We start from the raw sequence: 18,362 nt of genomic DNA on the forward strand, positions 1-18,362 counted from the left end.
TAAAATGCAAACTAAACTCTGTGAGTTTTTAGTAATTAATTAAATATAACTCTAGCCAACATATAATATTCCACATTCAACTAATTCTTATCTTCTTTTCTGTCAGGATTTAGTCAATCACCTTCGATGGACTAGAGTCTGTTTTATCTTACTAACATACGTCTAAACTGAAAACAGAAAGAATCAAAGCTGCATTCCTGGGAAATAAGATGACTAATGTTTTCATAGAATGGTTAGATAATTACCTGCAGTTTAATGTTCTTCCCTGCTGCACAACTAAAGTAGATGTAATTTCACCATCAAGTTCTCCAAGCCTTGGGATATTACCAATGTTGGTACACAAAAGGTAACCACAAAGCACATCCCTGTGTTAAAAGAGTACCAAGTATTTATTTCACTTTTTTACCTGAAGACATAGCAAACCCTGTACAGTTAGAATGATTATCTCATCTCATTTTAGCATTTTTAAATCAAGTGTATTATTTGCTTAAATTACAAGCAAAATAAAATAAGCCCAAATTAGTTCACCTCCTGCTTTAAAAAATGTATTCTCTTATTGGTGCATCAAATACCCGACTGTTTTCTAGCTTTTCCTTTATTGCCCCTTAGTTCAAGTATTTATCTAAAGGAAATTATTCATCAAATAGACTTCTTTTACATCAGGATCTATTTTCCCCTAACACATCACTGGATATACTAAAATATTTTTTTTAAATATTTGATAAGTGAATGAATGACCTTTGAAGTGCTAAAAGAACACAGCTCTTTCTTCAACCCATTGCCCTAGAATTAAAGAAGAGATTATATATTGCATATATTTTGTAGATTCCCAACCACACAGACTAATGATTTCTTTTTCAATATATTTCACTACTCCCCCAGCTATCACATACAACTCTAATTTAACTTGTAAAATATTTTCATTTATGTTAAATATTTACACATTCCCTATATTTAACACATTTTAATTATTAATATAGCTAACAATAAATATATATTCTAATAAATATCTTGTGAAGACAGATTAGCAGGCCAACAAGATTATCTATGGAAATATTAGGCTTGGTCAGATAGGAAAAGAGAAAAATTAAGACTTGTATCTATCACTAACATAGAAAAAACATGCATTAATTCATTCTTAAAAAGTAATTTTTAGAAGTTATATCATCATTTATTTCATGTATCATAAACAAAAGTGCTTTCTTAACACAGAAGAGATATTCATTCAACATTTTTTGTTGGCACTTACTAAGTATTTTAGGATATACTAAAAAAATTAGACACTATTTTTATCCTCAAGGAAATTATACTCTGAGTAAGAAGAGGCATCACATACTTTGAACAACTATAAAACATAGAGCTGAGGACAAGGGCCATGAGAATAGTACAAAGGGCTGTAGGAGTTCAGAGAAGAGGGAGGTGACTTATTTCTGGAGTAAACCCAGAAACAATTTACAGAGCAAGTACTGTCCAAGTGAAGCTTTGAGGATGGATAAATTTTTGACTGATAATGGAGTGAGTATAAAGGGTGCTTCCTGAGGAACGAATAGCACAAGCACAGGGGTGGAGGTAGGACAATAAAATGTACTAGAAATGGTGAGGTTTGCTCAACTATGGAAGAGTAGAGAAGAAAAAATAAAAATGTAGGTTGGTGGCAAGCTGTGGAGGAGGTCCAGTGCCAAGCTAAGGTTCCATTCCATTTGTTAAACAAGACAGTAGGATATGCAGCAAAGTAGCTAAGAAACAGTTCTAAATTTGGACTGCTTGAATTCTAATTCTGCTTCTATTATTTCCTAGCTATATGAACTTTTTCAAATTAATTAATTGTGCCTCAGTTTTCTCCTCCATAAAATGGGGCAAACTGACATGAAGATTAAATGACACAGTTTATGTAAAGTGTGACATAGTGCTTAGCACACAGTGTGCCCTCAACAGATTGTGGGTCTTATTCTTACTATTAATTAGCTATGTGGAACCAGTGAAATTTGAACAAAGAACTGACATGGTTATTCCAACAGTACTGAGCACATGTTCTGTTGACTTTCATTTTTGTTGCCTTTGAGACACTGGCAGGGGTCTTCTAGGTGAGAAAGTCCCAAGGCAGCTACAAACATGGCCCTACATCTTAGGGGAGAGGTCAGGATACATGTTAATATTTGGGAGCCTTCTACAAAAGTGATGCTGGAACTCTGGAAAGAGATGAAGTGAATAGGCAACAGAATGCATTGTAGGAAAGCCTGGTCACTCAAAAAGTAGTGCTTGTAATCAAGAGAGGTATAAACTCTGGGCTGACTCCTCCATCTCACCGTTTGTTGCACTGTATCCATGTGTCTTTGTCTTTTCCACAGTTACCCTTCTCCGTCCCTTCAATATTCAGTTTCTCATAGCAGTATTTGTCTGATGCCGTCACCTCTGAAGAAGAATAGTTTTCTATCAGCGAGGGATATACCATGCGAGTTGCTCAAAACGTTTGCAGTAAGAGGAAAATGCCAGTGAAGGACTCTTCTTCACTACAATGTTATCAGTTCCAAAAATTGGACTCATGGTTCACAAGAGTTCTCCCACACCACGAGCATCCATGACTCAGGGACATTCTTCATAAATGCTCATTTAAAATTTGGCAAATACCAGGTAGGGTATAGCTTAGTTATACCCTCATGCTTAGCATGCATGAGGTCCTGGGTTCAATCCCTAGTGCCTCCATTAAAAACAATAAAATAAAAATAAGTAAACCTAATTACTTCTCCCCCAAAATAATTAAGGTGGTAAAACAAAATAAGCAAAAAGAATGAAACTAACACAGAAGAAAGCAGAGCTAAGATGAGAATTTTGTTTTTTTTTAATTGGAAAACAAATCTATTTAGATCATTTATAGAATTCATGCCATAGGTGCTAAGAGCAACACTCCACAGAATTTGGCCAATTAGGAGAAGATGCTAACAAATGGTTCCTTGAATAAATACTAAATGCTTTAACCTCAGTGTCACATATAAAGCATGAATTTCTCACTTAGCAACTTCTATAAATCATAAAGATAGTTTTATAAAACAGTGATGCACTACAATTAAAGATTCAAGAAACAGCATTATTTCCACCTTGTTTATTAATTCTTAATAGCTATCAAAAATTTATTCTGTTTTTTAGACAAAGCTGAATTCATGCTAAATTTCTTAAAGTTAAATAACATTTTTAAATGATGTCAGCATCTTTGTCAGGATTTTATCTTGGCTAAAGCCAAGGTTGGTTGATGGAGCTCTCCAAGAGTTAGCTCAAAGTGACTTTTGGAAACTTATCAAAAGACGACTGTTGCTGTGGATATGTATTTTAAACTAATTACGTTGGTAGTTTCTTTTCCTACTTCTTGCTATCAGCTCCTATTTTTCCCCAAGGGGAGGAAGCAGAAGCAGAGCATAAACCTACATGACTAAATTTTTCTCCTATCCCAGTGTTTCTCTAGTTGTTCAGAAGAGAGCATACCCTTTCCCTCTCAAAAGGATTACAGCCACTGTTTGTGACAATTAAAGACATCATTACCTTTAGGGTTTGTTTTCTTACACAAATCGTCTTTTGAAAGAGTTTAAAACAAAAATCGCTTTCAGAAGGGCTAGTAACACTTCTGAAAAAATATAATACACAACATTTAAATATACATTCAAATTCCATAATATTTTAAATGATAAGTGTTATATATATACATATTTCTCTCCAAAATGTGACAAATTTTGAAGGGAGTAACATTAAAATTTCTTTCTGATATGGCAGAGCTATCCCAACAGAAATTTACCTATCACCAGGAAAGCCAGCTAGAGTTTAAGAAAGAAAATAAAGGGGAAAAAAAGCAACTTTAGCTAAAATGCTACAGTTTTTAGCCAAGGGTGCGCTATCCAGGGTCTCCATCTATCCCATGGGACTGTATGGGTTTTGTCTAGGGACACTTAGCTCAAAAGAGTATAAGAGGAGCTGAAATCCAGGTTTGCTCTATTCTCCAAGCTGCATGCCCTGGAGTGGACGTCACCTGCCTGGCAGCAAGAGCATCTTCTGTCCGAAGGTACCACCAACTAGCCAAGAGGTATGGAGCCGTGTCTTCTCCAAGGAGGTATCTTTCTCTCATTTCCACAACAGTGCCCTGTTAAGACCTGCTATGGCTTTGAGAATCCCCTTGCCATGAAGTGGTCGAAAATTTACTTCCAGCTCCCATGTCCTTGGGCCTGATACCAAACTTTGAAAATGATCAAGCCACACTATTTACTCACTTTGCCCCCAGATGTATTTGCATTGTCTATCCCTGGTTTTACATCTTCCTCCAAAGCAAATTCCCTAAAATGAAAATGCATACCCATTAGCAATACACAGTCTGCTTACGTCAGATAACTGAAAAAGTAAAAATGACTAGGAAAACAAGATGAGTATTATAAAGGCCTTTTATCTTCAGAACTGATTACAAAACATTTAATCTAACCTTCATACTATGATAAGACCTCAGTATTTCTTTCATGCTGGTACTCACGAAAAATTTAGGTAAAGATGAAGTAACTTACCTGAACACCATCACATGAATAGCCATCCATTTTATGAATATTTGGGGCACACTAGAAAAAGAAAACAGCACTATGAACTGAATGCACAGCAAAATATCAAGATGAACCAATCCCTTTTATGTTTGCATTTTAAAAATAAAGTCTGTTAACTTATTTACAAACAAGAGACAGACTCACAGACATAGAAAACAAACTTATGGCTTCCAGAGGGGAGAGCAGTAGGGAGGGATAAATTGGGAGTTTAGGATTTAACCTAATATATAGGTTTTAGATATAAACTAATAATATAAAATAGATAAACAACAAGGTCCTATTGTATAGTACGGGGAACTATATTCCATATCTTGTAATAGCCTATAATGAAAAAGAATATGAAAAGGAGTATATATGTATAAACAAATCACTATGTTGTACACTAGAAATTAACACAACACTGCAAATAGACTATACTGCAATAAAAAAATTTAAAAAACAAAAATGAAGTCTGATAATAGGAGGTAGTCTCTTAAACCATCTGAAAATAAAAACAAAAAAAGATTTACCAGAAAACGAAAGGAAATGCAACAATTGGTACACCTTCCCCTAAAACTATGGCTCTAACTGGGGGCCCAATTAGGTGATTTATAAATCTTTATTCACAAATAAAAAGAACTGACATCAGTGACTCAGCTAACTTATACAGATACTCTATTCCTCAGAGCAAAAAAACAACAAGGGCTCAAAACAAAAACAAGGAGGATGCCAGACAGAGTAATAGCTATAGTTTCCTCCTTTTTACCGTGAGAAATAACACAGCCTTTGTACTTGAAATGATTCTGGAGCAAAAGTCTACCCAGTACATGTTGGAAAAAGACATGCTTTATAACCCACCCATCCCCCCTGCCATTTTTCCCTTGTAGCAATTTCAGAAAAGATTGCAAAGCATTCTTATGTGGATATGGACAGACAGTTATTTTAAAATTTATTAAACATTTTTCTGTCATTATAGTAATTACATACTTATTTGAGAAAAGTGAGGAAATGTAAAAAGGTAAGAAAAATGAAAGACATAAAAATCTTTCGCATTCCCACCATCCAAAGACAGGACTATTTTTTATATTTTGGTTCATATGTTCTCTACCTTTTTCCACAAAACAGAATACTGTTAAACATGGATATAATCAAGTTATAGATAATTTTTTATATTCTGCTTCATTCCTTTACTTTCATTAGACAAATTTCCTCATGTCATAATAAACTTTTATATAGGTATCATCTTTAATAGCTGCAACACATTGCCCTGAGCTAACAAACCATATAGTCAATGTACTAAAATACTCACTTATAATTATCTCAAACTCACTCTGTTACAACCAATGCAACAAGAGCATCTTTGCACATACATCATTTTTGAATTTAGAATTCTTTTTAAAATTCCTGCATATTGTATAACCACATTCCAAAGAAGTTGTTCCAATATACTTTCCCTCCTGGAGCCAATGAGGTAATCATTCATTGTATCTTCATCATCACTTGGTGTTAGCTTAGAAAGACAACACTACTTAAATAGCAAAAAAGAAAAATACTTTTCCCACGCAAGATCTTTAATCTCTTAGGATGACTCCCTTTAAAATAAAGCATTTTTAATGGTTAAAGTAGTTTTACCATTATTAAATCCCTCTTCTCTAGAGAAAAAAAAAGATGCGGGCAGTCTTCACTCTACATGGCTCCAATATGCATGAATTTCAGTTACCATGGTTTTGTTAAATAACACCAGCACCTCAAGAACACAGTTTCAATTTCAGTTCCCACAGCAGATTAACTGTGAGTAATTGCATAAAGTACAACCTTTGCTACTAGTTCTTTAGTCCACTGGTCACTAGGTAAATAAGAGATGCCCATCTTGGTCAATGACCCATCCTGTCACTTTCAAAGTCTGTCAGTGATTGGTTGCTGCCCATGTGTTCATTCAGTTCATGCACAGACAGCAAAGTGTGTAGCTGAGTTGCCTCTCTGCCTCTGGGTGATATCACGTGATATTTACAAAATCAGATAATTGAAAGAGGGAATTGGCCAACAAAGATGAAAGTGCAGCAAACAAATGAAAAGTGATGGCACTGGAAGTGAAATTCAAATCAAACATAAATGATGTCATGGAAAAAACATTGCTGACCATGGGACTATAGATACTGCTGTTTGGCAAAAAACTTCACATTCACAACTTCTCCCATCTCTTGGAGATACTTCATGACATTTAAAGCACAACGAATAAAATGTCAAAAGCTGACTCAAACTTAGAAAGGAGTGTGGCAACTCAACAAGGCATAGGAAAAAACACTCACTAAGTTTTGCAAGGTTCATGACAAAGAGAAGGCAAGCACAGCTCAAACTACTGATAAGTTGTTTACAAAGAAATAAAATACTTCACTGCTCAATGTTTCTGTTTTAATTTCATGTGCTAAGTAGATAATAGTTGATTTCTTCATTTCTCTATTAATTTATAACCAACAGGAAAAGCGTTTCTAATAAACTGACAACCTTTTTTAAAGATTGTAGGATAACTGTAATTTTTTCCATTGATTACTAAGATGACTTTACCCAGTTTCAGCTGGCATAGTCATTTTTATAGTCTTTACACTACTATGCAAAGCAAGGACTGCCTGTATATATATATATACATATATATATATACACACTGAAATCTGTGACCCTTTGTCAAGTTCATCAACTTCTCTATCTTCTCTATTGACAACTAAATGATGTTAAATTCAAGAGTCGCTATTAATGGCAAGATGTCTTTGATAAACGAGAGTCAAGACAGAGAAATAGGCTTCTTCTCATAACCCAATACCTGGTGGGTCTCTCTGCCTTGGCTGGCCCCTGTTTGAACAAGTTGAAGAGAAAGAGTCTTTTTGTTTCCTCCTTCACTAGCTAGACAAAAAACAAATGCCTTTTACTCTCTTCTTAAAAACAAAATAGTTAAGGCACGCACCCAGTCTTTGGTTAGTTTAACATTAAGACAAAACTATGCCAAACATCTGCTCAAGCTCTGATTACTGAAACTTCAATTCCTGAAAAATGAATAAAAAGAGAGTACAAGTTGACATGAAAGAGAAACATGGGCAACTTGTCCATTTCCATTTCACCTAGGGGTTGGTGTACTAAACATACTCTTACTTTTTCCCATTTAGCTTAGAGTAATTATTCTTAAGTTACCTGGCTTGAATTTCCTGAGCAGGTCTCATGAATATCACAATCATTTACTGCTTCTCGGCACACAGCTCCCATAGGCTGAAACTAAAATGAACAAAAAATCAATGTGCAAAACTGTCAAAGGAAAAAACTCTCACAGTTTCATCTTTAAAAAAAAGCAAAATGAGTATTTTCTGGATAGGAATATCTTAAACTAGTTTAAGACGGTAATCTGTGAAATCCACAGTTATTACATGAAATGTTAACTTAATAGTTTTCAGAGAGACTTTCTCATCTATGAAGTGATTTGCATAGTCATCACACATATGCCTTACAAGATCTTAAAATAGGATGTGCTTGACGGTACATCTGTACCAAAAGGACAAGTCAGTCCACGTTTGACTAATTCTCTCTTCCAAATAGCTTTTGGATTTAGTTTACCCTTCACTCTTACTGGCACCTTTATCATATTACTTTTTTGCTTCATCTGCCAAGAATTGGAAAGTTACATTGTGGGCTGAACTGCAAAAGTTAGATTTTTCTGGCAAAGCTATTTCCTCTCATAATTTCCTTTCTCTTCTTCTCTCCTGCCTCATTTTTACCTATAGTTATAGCTTGGTCTTTAATATCTTTTAATGTTTCTATTATCATTTGTACCTGTCTATGGGATTTATTCTTTTCTGTTTTCGACTCAAATATTTCTTGTAAGTGTGGGAGTTGTACAAATACATTTTTAAGCTTGTTGGATTTATCAACTGCAAGAGTATTCATTATAACAAAGCAAACAGAGATACAGAAAGTTATCATCCTTCTCCTCTCCTCTTCAATTCCATTCTTCTCCGTTGTTCTAAAATGTTACTATTTGGGGCTGGATCCTTCTATGCTTTTATCTCTGCTCACACAAACATAGACATTATTCTGGATCCCTCTTCCTGCCCCATACCCCTCAACTTCCATCTTCTCTTCCTTGCTCACAACCCTCCAGGCATTTGAGTTTCCTGTTGTTTCAAGAACATGAGCAGCGCACTGCCAACTCCAATCAGGATTTCAATGGGTATTTTCTAGAAAATCCAAACAAAATGTGCGCTCATTCATTCACTCACAGAGTATTTACTAGGCACTTAAAATGTGTCAAACATTTTCTAGCCACTGGGGTCTTGGTAGAGAACAAAACACAAGAATCTTGCTAACAAGGAACTTACATGTTAGTGGCCGTAAACACACCATTGAAACAAAAAAGGAAATAAGCATGATAAGTTAATTTCATATACTCTGGTTCTCTTCCTCCTTGTACTTCTGAGGGAGAAGTATGAGCAGATGTAGGGTAGAGTTTATCCAAGAGTATAAAAGTTTAGGATCTGTCAGGAAGCTCGTGAAAAAAAAACAGAGTGAAGGAGGACTTGCTCTAAGGGCTGGGACAGAGCAGTAAATAAACTGGCCCAAATCCCTGCCTTCTTAGAATTTACATACTAATGAAAGGGAAGAAATAATAAACAAGTAAATAAGCAATATTTTACAGCAGGGGTCCCCAAATTACAGCTCAAGGACAAAGTCTGTTTGCCTGCCTATTTTTATAAAGTTTTATTGGAACACTGCCACACCCATTTATTTCTATATTTTTGACGGCTGCTTTCAAAGGCAGAGCTGAGGAACTGAGACAGAGTCCTTACAACCCACAAAGCTTAAACTATTTACTATCTGGCCCAGTACAGAAAATGATTGCCAATTCTAACTTATAGATACATTATTATAAATACATATAGAAAAAAATTGAGATACACGTGATTTCTCATCTTGTTTTTCTGTTCCCCTCCTCCATTTGGCATCCTGCCTCTGGCTCCTCTAGGAGCCTAGATTGGGGGTGATATTGGGGGTGTAGGGTAGAGAAGTGGCAAAAAAGATCTTACTTCATTGGTAGAGCTGTAATTTCTTTCGTGGGGTGGTTACTCATGCCATTTTATTTTATGCATATTAATTTTATTATTTTGTACATGTTCCTTCAAATAATTATATCACAAAGAGCCTAATTTAATAAATCCAAGAAAAAATGGTATAATTAAGTGCATTTCATGGATGGGCAGACTTAAAACACTGAAGATTAAAATAAATGATTGGGCCTGGAGATTGTCATTCTAAGTGAAGTAAGCCAGAAAGAGAAAGAAGAATACCACATGATATCACTTCTATGTGGAATCTAAAGAGCAACAACAAAAAAAGACAAACGAACATATTTACAAAACAGAAACAGACCCACAGACATAGAAAACAAACTTATGGTTGGAGGGGAGGGGAAGGGAAGGGATAAATTGGGAGGTCTAGATTTGCAGATACTAACCAATATATATAAAACAGGCAAACAAGTTCATACTGTATAGCACAGGGAACTATATTCAATACCTTGCAGTAACTTATGGTGAAAAAGAATATGAAAATGAATATATGTATGTTCATGTATGACTGAAGAATTATGCTGTATACAATAAATTAACACAACATTGTAAAATGCCTATACTTCAATTTAAAAAAATACACAAAAATATAAAATAAATGATTGGGATAGCCAAAATGAAAGTGTCTGTTTCATATTTGGTTTAATCTTCCTTTTTTAGAGAGTGCTTTGAGAGATCTCTGCCAGTGCCCTGCTTGTCTTAAAACTCCACCACAGACACAGCGGTGAAGTGGAAACAACAGAAATTGCCTCCAGCTTCTCCGGGACGTAACCGCACATTTACTCATTACTAGCTGAACGAGCCTACACGGGTTATTTCACTTTCTTGAGACTGGAATTGCTCAATTGGAAAAAGCTGAATAATAATGTCTATTCCAAAAGTGTGGTGTGAGCATTATCTAAGACAGCAGTCTCAACCAGGGGACATCTGGCACTGTCTGGAGACTTTTTTTGGTGTCACAACTGGGAGGGATGCTGCTGGCATCTAACAGGTAGAAGTCAGGGATGCAGCTAAATACCCTACAGAACACAAGACACACTCTTACAGTAAAGAATCCTCTGGTCAAAACTGTCAATGGTGCATATAAAATAGATAAACAACAAGGACCTACTGTATAACACAGGGGACTACAGTTAATAATGGAAAAGAATCTGAAAAAATACATATGTATGTATATGTATAACTGAATTACTTCACTGTATATCTGAAACTAACATTGTAAATCAACTATACTTCAATAAAAAATAAAATTTGAAAACAAAAGCATCAAAAAAACTGTCAACGGTACCAGGGTGAAGAAACCTGGATATAGGATGATTTAACTTAAAAGTGCTTAGCACACTCTCTGGCACACAGTAGGTAGTTAATATGATGGGTTCATATTTCACCTTCTTTTAAAGTTAGGCAATCAGCATTAGACTACAGTTAGTCAATCAGCAAATAATCAATAAGAGAGTGCTGTGCGTATTTATTCATTCATTCAACAAATATTAACTGAGAACCTGAACCAATCACTGTGGAAGTGCCTGGCTCTGTGCCATCAAGTATACAGACTGGAGGGAGAGAAAGATATTAAACCTCAGACAGAATGTAGAAGATTGTACCAGATCTTATATGAGAAGAGGAAAAAGAAATAGATTTCTTTGAGCAAAGTAAGCCCCAAATAATTGTTATCTTGATGGAAAGGCTTAAATATTTGGGGACAGGTATGAGGATGGAGTTGGGAGGAGGAAAACAGACAAGTGTGCAAAGATGCATTCCGAACTCTCATGCACAACACAAGACAGGTGTCCACATCTCAAGAGATTCCTTTTGTTCCCTCAACAGCTAATGCAAGAGATATATACCAAGCTGAGCACCAAGAAAAGAAGAATCTACTGAATATCAGCTTGGCTTTACAATAAAGAAAAAATATCACTCAAATAAAAGTTTCATTTAAATGATATTATATTAATTGACACAACATTGTAAACTGACTATAACTCAATAAAATAAAATTTAAAAAAACTAAAAAATATATAAAAAATAAATGATATTATATTATAATATATACTATAGCACATTAGATGGTTTCATTTAAAGTGCACGCCCCTCAGGGAGTCATCAAAGACTGAATAAACTCTGGGGATTACAAATGTTCAGGCGCTTAGCTTCCTGACTTACCTGGTATAAGATCCTGGGCAAACTATTTAATCATTATAAGCCTCAGTGTTCTCAGCTGTTAGATGGGAATAAAAATAGTAACTACATCTCACAAGACTGTGAGGCTCCTCTAAAGCACCTGGGACTTCATCAGTCAATATATGTTAGCTCTTACTACATTAACTTCTTTTGTTTGTTTTTCCTTTGGGGGGGAGGTAATTAGGTTTATTTTATTTTTATTCTTATTTAGTTATGTTTTTAACGGAGGTACTGGGGATTGAACCGAGGACCTCATGTATGGTAAGCACATGTTCTACCACTGAGCTATTCCCTTCCCACTACAGTAATTAGATTATATTTACCTAGCCTTAACAATTTAATCAAATATGTCCTCTTTTCTGCCAACTGGTTATTATTAATCAACATTTATTTACCTTGCACTTTTTACAACAAAGACCATCACTGCATTGAGAGTCTTGAGTCAAGGTGCATTTCTTACAACACTCTGCTCCTTCAAGGACACATTCCTGAGGAATATAAACATTTGCAAAACATCAGAAAATGGTGTCATTTTCCTGAAGGTACCAGGATATTTTCTAAAATAAACATATAATCTGACAGTAATCATCTGTCTTCCACAAATCTTATAAAATTTCTAAGCATAACACCTGCTCTGTGGGTCTCAGTACGTGGACCTGGAATGACCCTGAATAACCTCAAGAAATCGTCCAAACACCCAGAGACTTACTGCCGGGGTCCCACAGTCACACTCCTCTCCAGTTTCAATGAAGCCATTGCCACATTCAGGAGGATCAAGAAGCTGTGGGATAAAAACCAAAAAGAGAACTAAAATGTAGTAAAATCAACAACAAATACCTTATGAGAGACCACAAGTGCCACACCCACACTGCTGACCTATCTGTCAGTATTCCAAAATATACTTATATTTTCCTAAACTAGAAATCTTGACTTGAGAATTTAAGAAATGGAAACCTTAGAACATAAGTGTCTAATGTTGTTTCCATTTCAGATTTAATTGTATGTACATATATTACATATATGCCAAATAGGGTCTGATACGTGTCATCAAAATGGAAGATGATCTAGCCATTGACTGAAATCAAGCCAGATTGACTCCAGAAATTTCATTTCAAACAGGAAGCAAGGGATTTGGAGTCACAATGTCTGGATTCAAATCATGGCTCAGCTACTTATCTTAGGGCAAATGGCTTGGCATCTCAGAGCCCAAGTGTGTAAATATTTAATCCAGGAATAATATTAGTTGCCCATCTACATCACAAATTGTTGTGAGGAGCAAATTCCATTACCTGTGAAAAGCCCTCTATAAACTACATTTCCTGTAAAACAGAGTTACTTCATGGACAACGAGGAGAATGACAGAAAAATTAATATATCCATTGATTTATTTAATATAAAACATAGCTCTTCCTATAATATAGCTCTGCAGAGAATAGCACTAACAATTTGCCCCAGGGATGGAAGCAGTTTCTGGCCTATACAAGAGTATACTTTAAGACTTCTATTTTTTTAACCTTTCCAATAATTTTATTATCTTTTGAGTATAATGCATCCTATGGTGATAGGTAAAATTAGTAAAAAATAAATAGTTGCTATGTTCCAGATATATAATATTCATTCAAAAGTTAACACAAGTTTATGTGCTACAGAATGGAAATGAATACACATCCATCAGCAGACACACACACACACACTTTCTTAACCAACTAGAGGGAAAAAACAAAAATCCAGAAAGCAACAACAAAAATCCCTACCTATTTTCGATTTCTCTCTTCTCTCCTATGAAACAATCAACTCATCTCTAGATTACACTTTCAGTTGAGAAGGCTCATTAACAAATGAGGCAACTTTGAAAGCCAAAACTAAAATGAGCCAGATGAAAAATGCACTTATTATCTTACTCTGGGTTTAAAATAATCAGTTATTTTGGTTAAAAGAGTTGAATTGTTTTCCACTTACAGCAGGAGGAATTGAGCTCTAATAACTCTTCTGAAGCTTTTGGAAACTCTTAAAATTGTCAATTTGCTTTTCAGTGAAATACGATACATTTCCTAAATTTCACTGGAGTGAACAGAGAATGAACAAAGGCAATGCTACATGTCACTGTGATGTACGGAAGCACTGCACAGTTCACATAATCAACAAGGACAAAACATTTCTTTAACCTGTGAAGTCTTCCACACACATGAAGGTTTCTAGTCAGTAACCAGGAGATGCTTTGCAAGTTGTGAAAGCCTCTGACAAAGTCTAAGTATAAAACACTTTCTCCTTTTCTGCTTTACGCAGACCTATTGAGAAGTACTGTAATTTTAAACATACTGCTCATTCTGAAAGGCAGAGGTGGGGAGTAACGAGCGAAGACAGGACCCCCTTTCTATCAGTATGAGCTGTAATTAGGTATCCAAAGCAGGGAAAAACACATCAAGAAAATGAAAAAGATAGCCAAGTGAAACAACTTTTGTAAGCTAATCCCAAATCTTCATTTGGACATATAAAAAGAAAATAGGGGGGTTGGTATAGCTCACTGGTAGAGTGCATGCTTAGCACGCACGAAGTACTGCATTCAATCCCCAGTACTCCCATTAAAAATAAATAAATAAATAAGAAAATGGACATTTTTCAGAAAGCAAAACTTTAATTTCTACCTGCTTTTTATTCCTATCAGAATAGCCCAAAATGCCCAACATTAACTCAACTTAGAAATGCAGATATTTAGCATATCTAGAATATGTATGCATAAGTCAAGTTGAAAAGCTATCTTTTATAAGATACAATGAATGAAAATTTGTGTTTATAATACTTTATAAAAATTAATAACTAGTAACTCTGATCACACCTATTACCTTAGAAGGTTTATTGAAAAGGCAGGCACCACCTCCACTATTCAGGAAGTCATGATACTCTTCAATATTACACTGGGTGAACTTCTTAGGAAGATAATACCTGTAAGAGAGAAGAAAAGCAATAGCTAGGTACAATTTTAGTCTCCCTTGTTTGTAGATTAGTCTCAAAACTGAATATTGTTAAAGTTGTACATTATTCCTAAAATAAAATAAAAAACCATAAATTCCATAAATGTTATGTACAACATTTGCATTCAATCCATAACAGTTTATTCAATAGGCACATTTCTAAATTCTTCATTCGGTGATTAATGGTTACTATGGTTTGCTCATTATTTGCACGCCCATTCAAAGGAAACACAAACACATATCTGTGATTTCCATCAAAGAGAATTAGGAATAATTTATTTCAAAAGGAGTCTTTCCTAAATATTAAAACTGGGCTAGAACCCAAACTGCAGAGCATTCTGCAAGATAACTGACCTATAATCTACAAAAGTGTCAGTCATGACCATCAAAAAAAGACTGAGGAACTGTTCCAGGTTGAAGGAAGCTAACAGACAAAAAACTAACTGTGACACCTGATTCTGAACCTTTTGCTAAAATGACATTATTGCAACACAGGGCTGATCTTGAATGAGAGCTAAGAATTAGATGATTTTCTTGGTTGTACTGCAGTTCTGAGGAGGATGCCTTTGTTTGCAGAAATGCACATTCAGTTAGGTGTTTGGCAGTAATGGGCACCAGGGTAGAACTTATGATTCAGAGACAAAAAGGTTCTTTGTAACTCAAATGGCTAGAAATGTGGTTAGACAGAGAAAAATGAGAATTCCAGATGAAGAGGGTATATTAAAGAAATCAACAGAGGCTGGAAATTCCTGTACAGTTATGATGAGCATATTTTTAAAAGGCTGAAAATCTACATAGGATTATGGTTAACACATATCATGTAAAATTATGATAAGCAAACTCCATAAACAGTAGTGGAAAATGAGGTTGCAAATGAGGATGAAGAAAGATTATAGACGTCTAAATACTGGAGGAAGGAATGTGAACCTTGTTCTTTATAATGGAGACTCACAAAAGTTCTGTGCAGGAAAATGACATGATTCATGTGTTTGACACAAAAATTCTTGTGTATTAAGAGAAGAATGGAAAAACTGTGCTGTATACATTCACTGAACTAGAACTACATTACTGTCAGCAAGGATGAGTCCCACAAACAAAGCTGATCAAGAAAGCAAGTCACAGAAGAAGACATATAGTATGATACCTTTCATATAAACTGAAAACACGCGAAGCAACACTATGAATTACTTCAGTACACACACACACACACACACAGTAAATGTATAAAAAAGGACCTGTGATGATATCAGCCAAGTTCAAGATGGTAGTTACCTTAGCTGAGGCTGGGGACTGATAAGAGAGAATATAGGGGGGTTAACTATGAAGGCAGTGTTTGTTTTTAAACTAGGTGGTGGTATATAAGTACTCACTCTTTTATTTATACTTTTCAATTATGATGGATGGTGAGTTCAGGAGGAGAGAGGGGGAGCCTGAAAGCTGCCTGAGTATCTGGAATGTTTTGGGGAGAAGAGCACAAGATGAAAAAAGTTTAAAGTAAGACTATAGTGATAAGCTTGGCATAAAAAGGTGGCTATAAAATTTATTTAGAAAGAATAAAAGATGGGTGCCTGATAGTGTGTCAAGGGTAGGACAGTATAAAAATGAAAACTTCACAGGAGAGTGGGTTGGACACATCACTTCCCTCTCTTCGTTCAGTGACCTCTCGTTGGTAGTCTGAAACCAGCCACTGTGGGTACAGACACCTCAGGCTGCCAGAAATCTGAGAAAGCAACTATTCCAGGCTCTCTTCTTGTTTTTGTTTTTGAGACACACAATTGTTTATAACTCGTTTAACTAGAATGGAAGAAGATAAAAGCAAAGGGAATTAGAAGATAAGCCATCAATTACAAAGTTGTTCCTCATTTCTTACATTTTCAGCCTAGATTCAAGGCTAAAAAAATCTTTGACCTAATAGTTTCATGGACAGCAATGTCTTCACAAATAAGAGAATATTTCGTGAAAACATATTACCTACAAAGCCTCTGAGAAAATCTACTTCCGATTTTCTCTTAAATGCCTGTGGTGAGGTTCCATGCACTAGGTTACTGAGTGTCGTCCTTTTAAGAAGACAACAGCACAGCAGGGAAAGGAAAAGTGAGTTATTTTCAAATAGAAGTGGCTCACCCTGTGTCCCCCATTATGCATCCAGACCACGTGTCCTCACATTTACACTCGCCTAAGAGAAAACAAAAACACATGCTTTTTTACAAAGTGAAAACAGATGCGTTAGAATTGTTCCTATTTTTTAAAAGCATATGTTCACTTTATTACCTCTAATTGTCAGTTTTCCTTATATTTGAAGTTTTTCATGCAATGCATAACAACAAAAATCTACTTCGACCCAATCAAGATTATACAATTTTTACTAAAATAAAATGTCTTGATATTTTAACAAGGGGCAGCAATTTTAAAGCATTCACTTAAAATGTCTTAACAATCAAATATTAATGGGCAGTAATGCATCATTACAGGATTCTGGCTCCACAGACCTCTATGGGAATTCTCACAATTTCCTGTCCATGTTTAAAACCTCTGCAGCCAAGGCTGCTGGCAGAAGGCAGTACAGTGTAAGGGCTTCAGAATCAGAAACACCTGGGTTCAAAATCTGAGTTTGCCACTTAATACATGCGTAATCTTGGAGACATTACCCTCTTAACATCCAGTCACCTTATCTATAAGATGGGGTTAATAAGTGAAATAGGGCTAATCTTGCAGGATTATTTTGAGGATTAAATGAGCATCTAGATGTAGATAATACTGGCATTCAATTATCTGTTGAAAAATGGGCACTCCAGAAGTGGTAATAGTTAATCATTTATATAAACAATTATATTTATAATATTTATTATTAAAATAATAAAATAAATACGACTATAATCAACTTGCTCCAAATATACAGTGTTTGACAATTTCTGGTGAGGTAACTTTACCTATTTGGGAAAACATACTCTTCACAGATGCTAAACCTAGTATATTTCACTAGGTCTATATTCTACTAAGCCGTTCATCAATTCTGATCCTGACAGGCAAATTCCACCTCTGTGGTCATATTAGGAGATGTTTTAAATAACCCATAATAAAACAGTCTGCCTTAAATAACCTAAATGCCAAGGATTCTTTACAAGACCATTAAAAATTACCAAACTGAGCTTATTATATCCTTTTATAGATTAAATTCAATGATGAATTTAACTTCACATAACTTTAAATGTTTATTATACATGGAAAACATTTCATCTGTAATGTAAATATTAACATTTATATGACTTTCGGAAAAAACACTTTGTGCCCAAGGCTATCTTTACGCTACTGCCCAAACTCTTTTGATCGAGCAACTAAACTGAAGAATCTCATGCTCCAAAACATTTTGTAGATAGTCTATTTTAAATATAACTAAACCATACATGTCTTTAAACTTACCACTTGCTAACTTCCTTTTGTCTGAGATAATGCCAATATTATGGGCGAGTGACTGGGCAAGGGTAACTGCCATTAAATCCGTTTTACCAAACTGAAAGACAAAAACAAAAGTAAAATACATGTAAATGCAA

General features: G+C 35.1%; 1 protein-coding gene across 1 annotated transcript in view; it reads right to left on the minus strand.

Annotated features, from left to right (window-relative positions):
* Positions 1-18,362, minus strand: part of ADAM22 (ADAM metallopeptidase domain 22) — a 206,215-nt gene that overhangs the window by 41,710 nt on the left and 146,143 nt on the right. The window contains 10 exon segments of the mRNA XM_032484054.1: positions 246-365; positions 2,307-2,412; positions 4,254-4,317; positions 4,539-4,589; positions 7,734-7,814; positions 12,235-12,327; positions 12,549-12,620; positions 14,683-14,782; positions 16,936-16,987; positions 18,232-18,322. Coding sequence (XP_032339945.1) covers positions 246-365; positions 2,307-2,412; positions 4,254-4,317; positions 4,539-4,589; positions 7,734-7,814; positions 12,235-12,327; positions 12,549-12,620; positions 14,683-14,782; positions 16,936-16,987; positions 18,232-18,322 — 830 coding nt within the window.

The sequence above is a fragment of the Camelus ferus genome, chromosome 7 (assembly GCF_009834535.1).
Source record: "Camelus ferus isolate YT-003-E chromosome 7, BCGSAC_Cfer_1.0, whole genome shotgun sequence".
Classification (NCBI taxonomy): Eukaryota; Metazoa; Chordata; class Mammalia; order Artiodactyla; family Camelidae; genus Camelus; species Camelus ferus.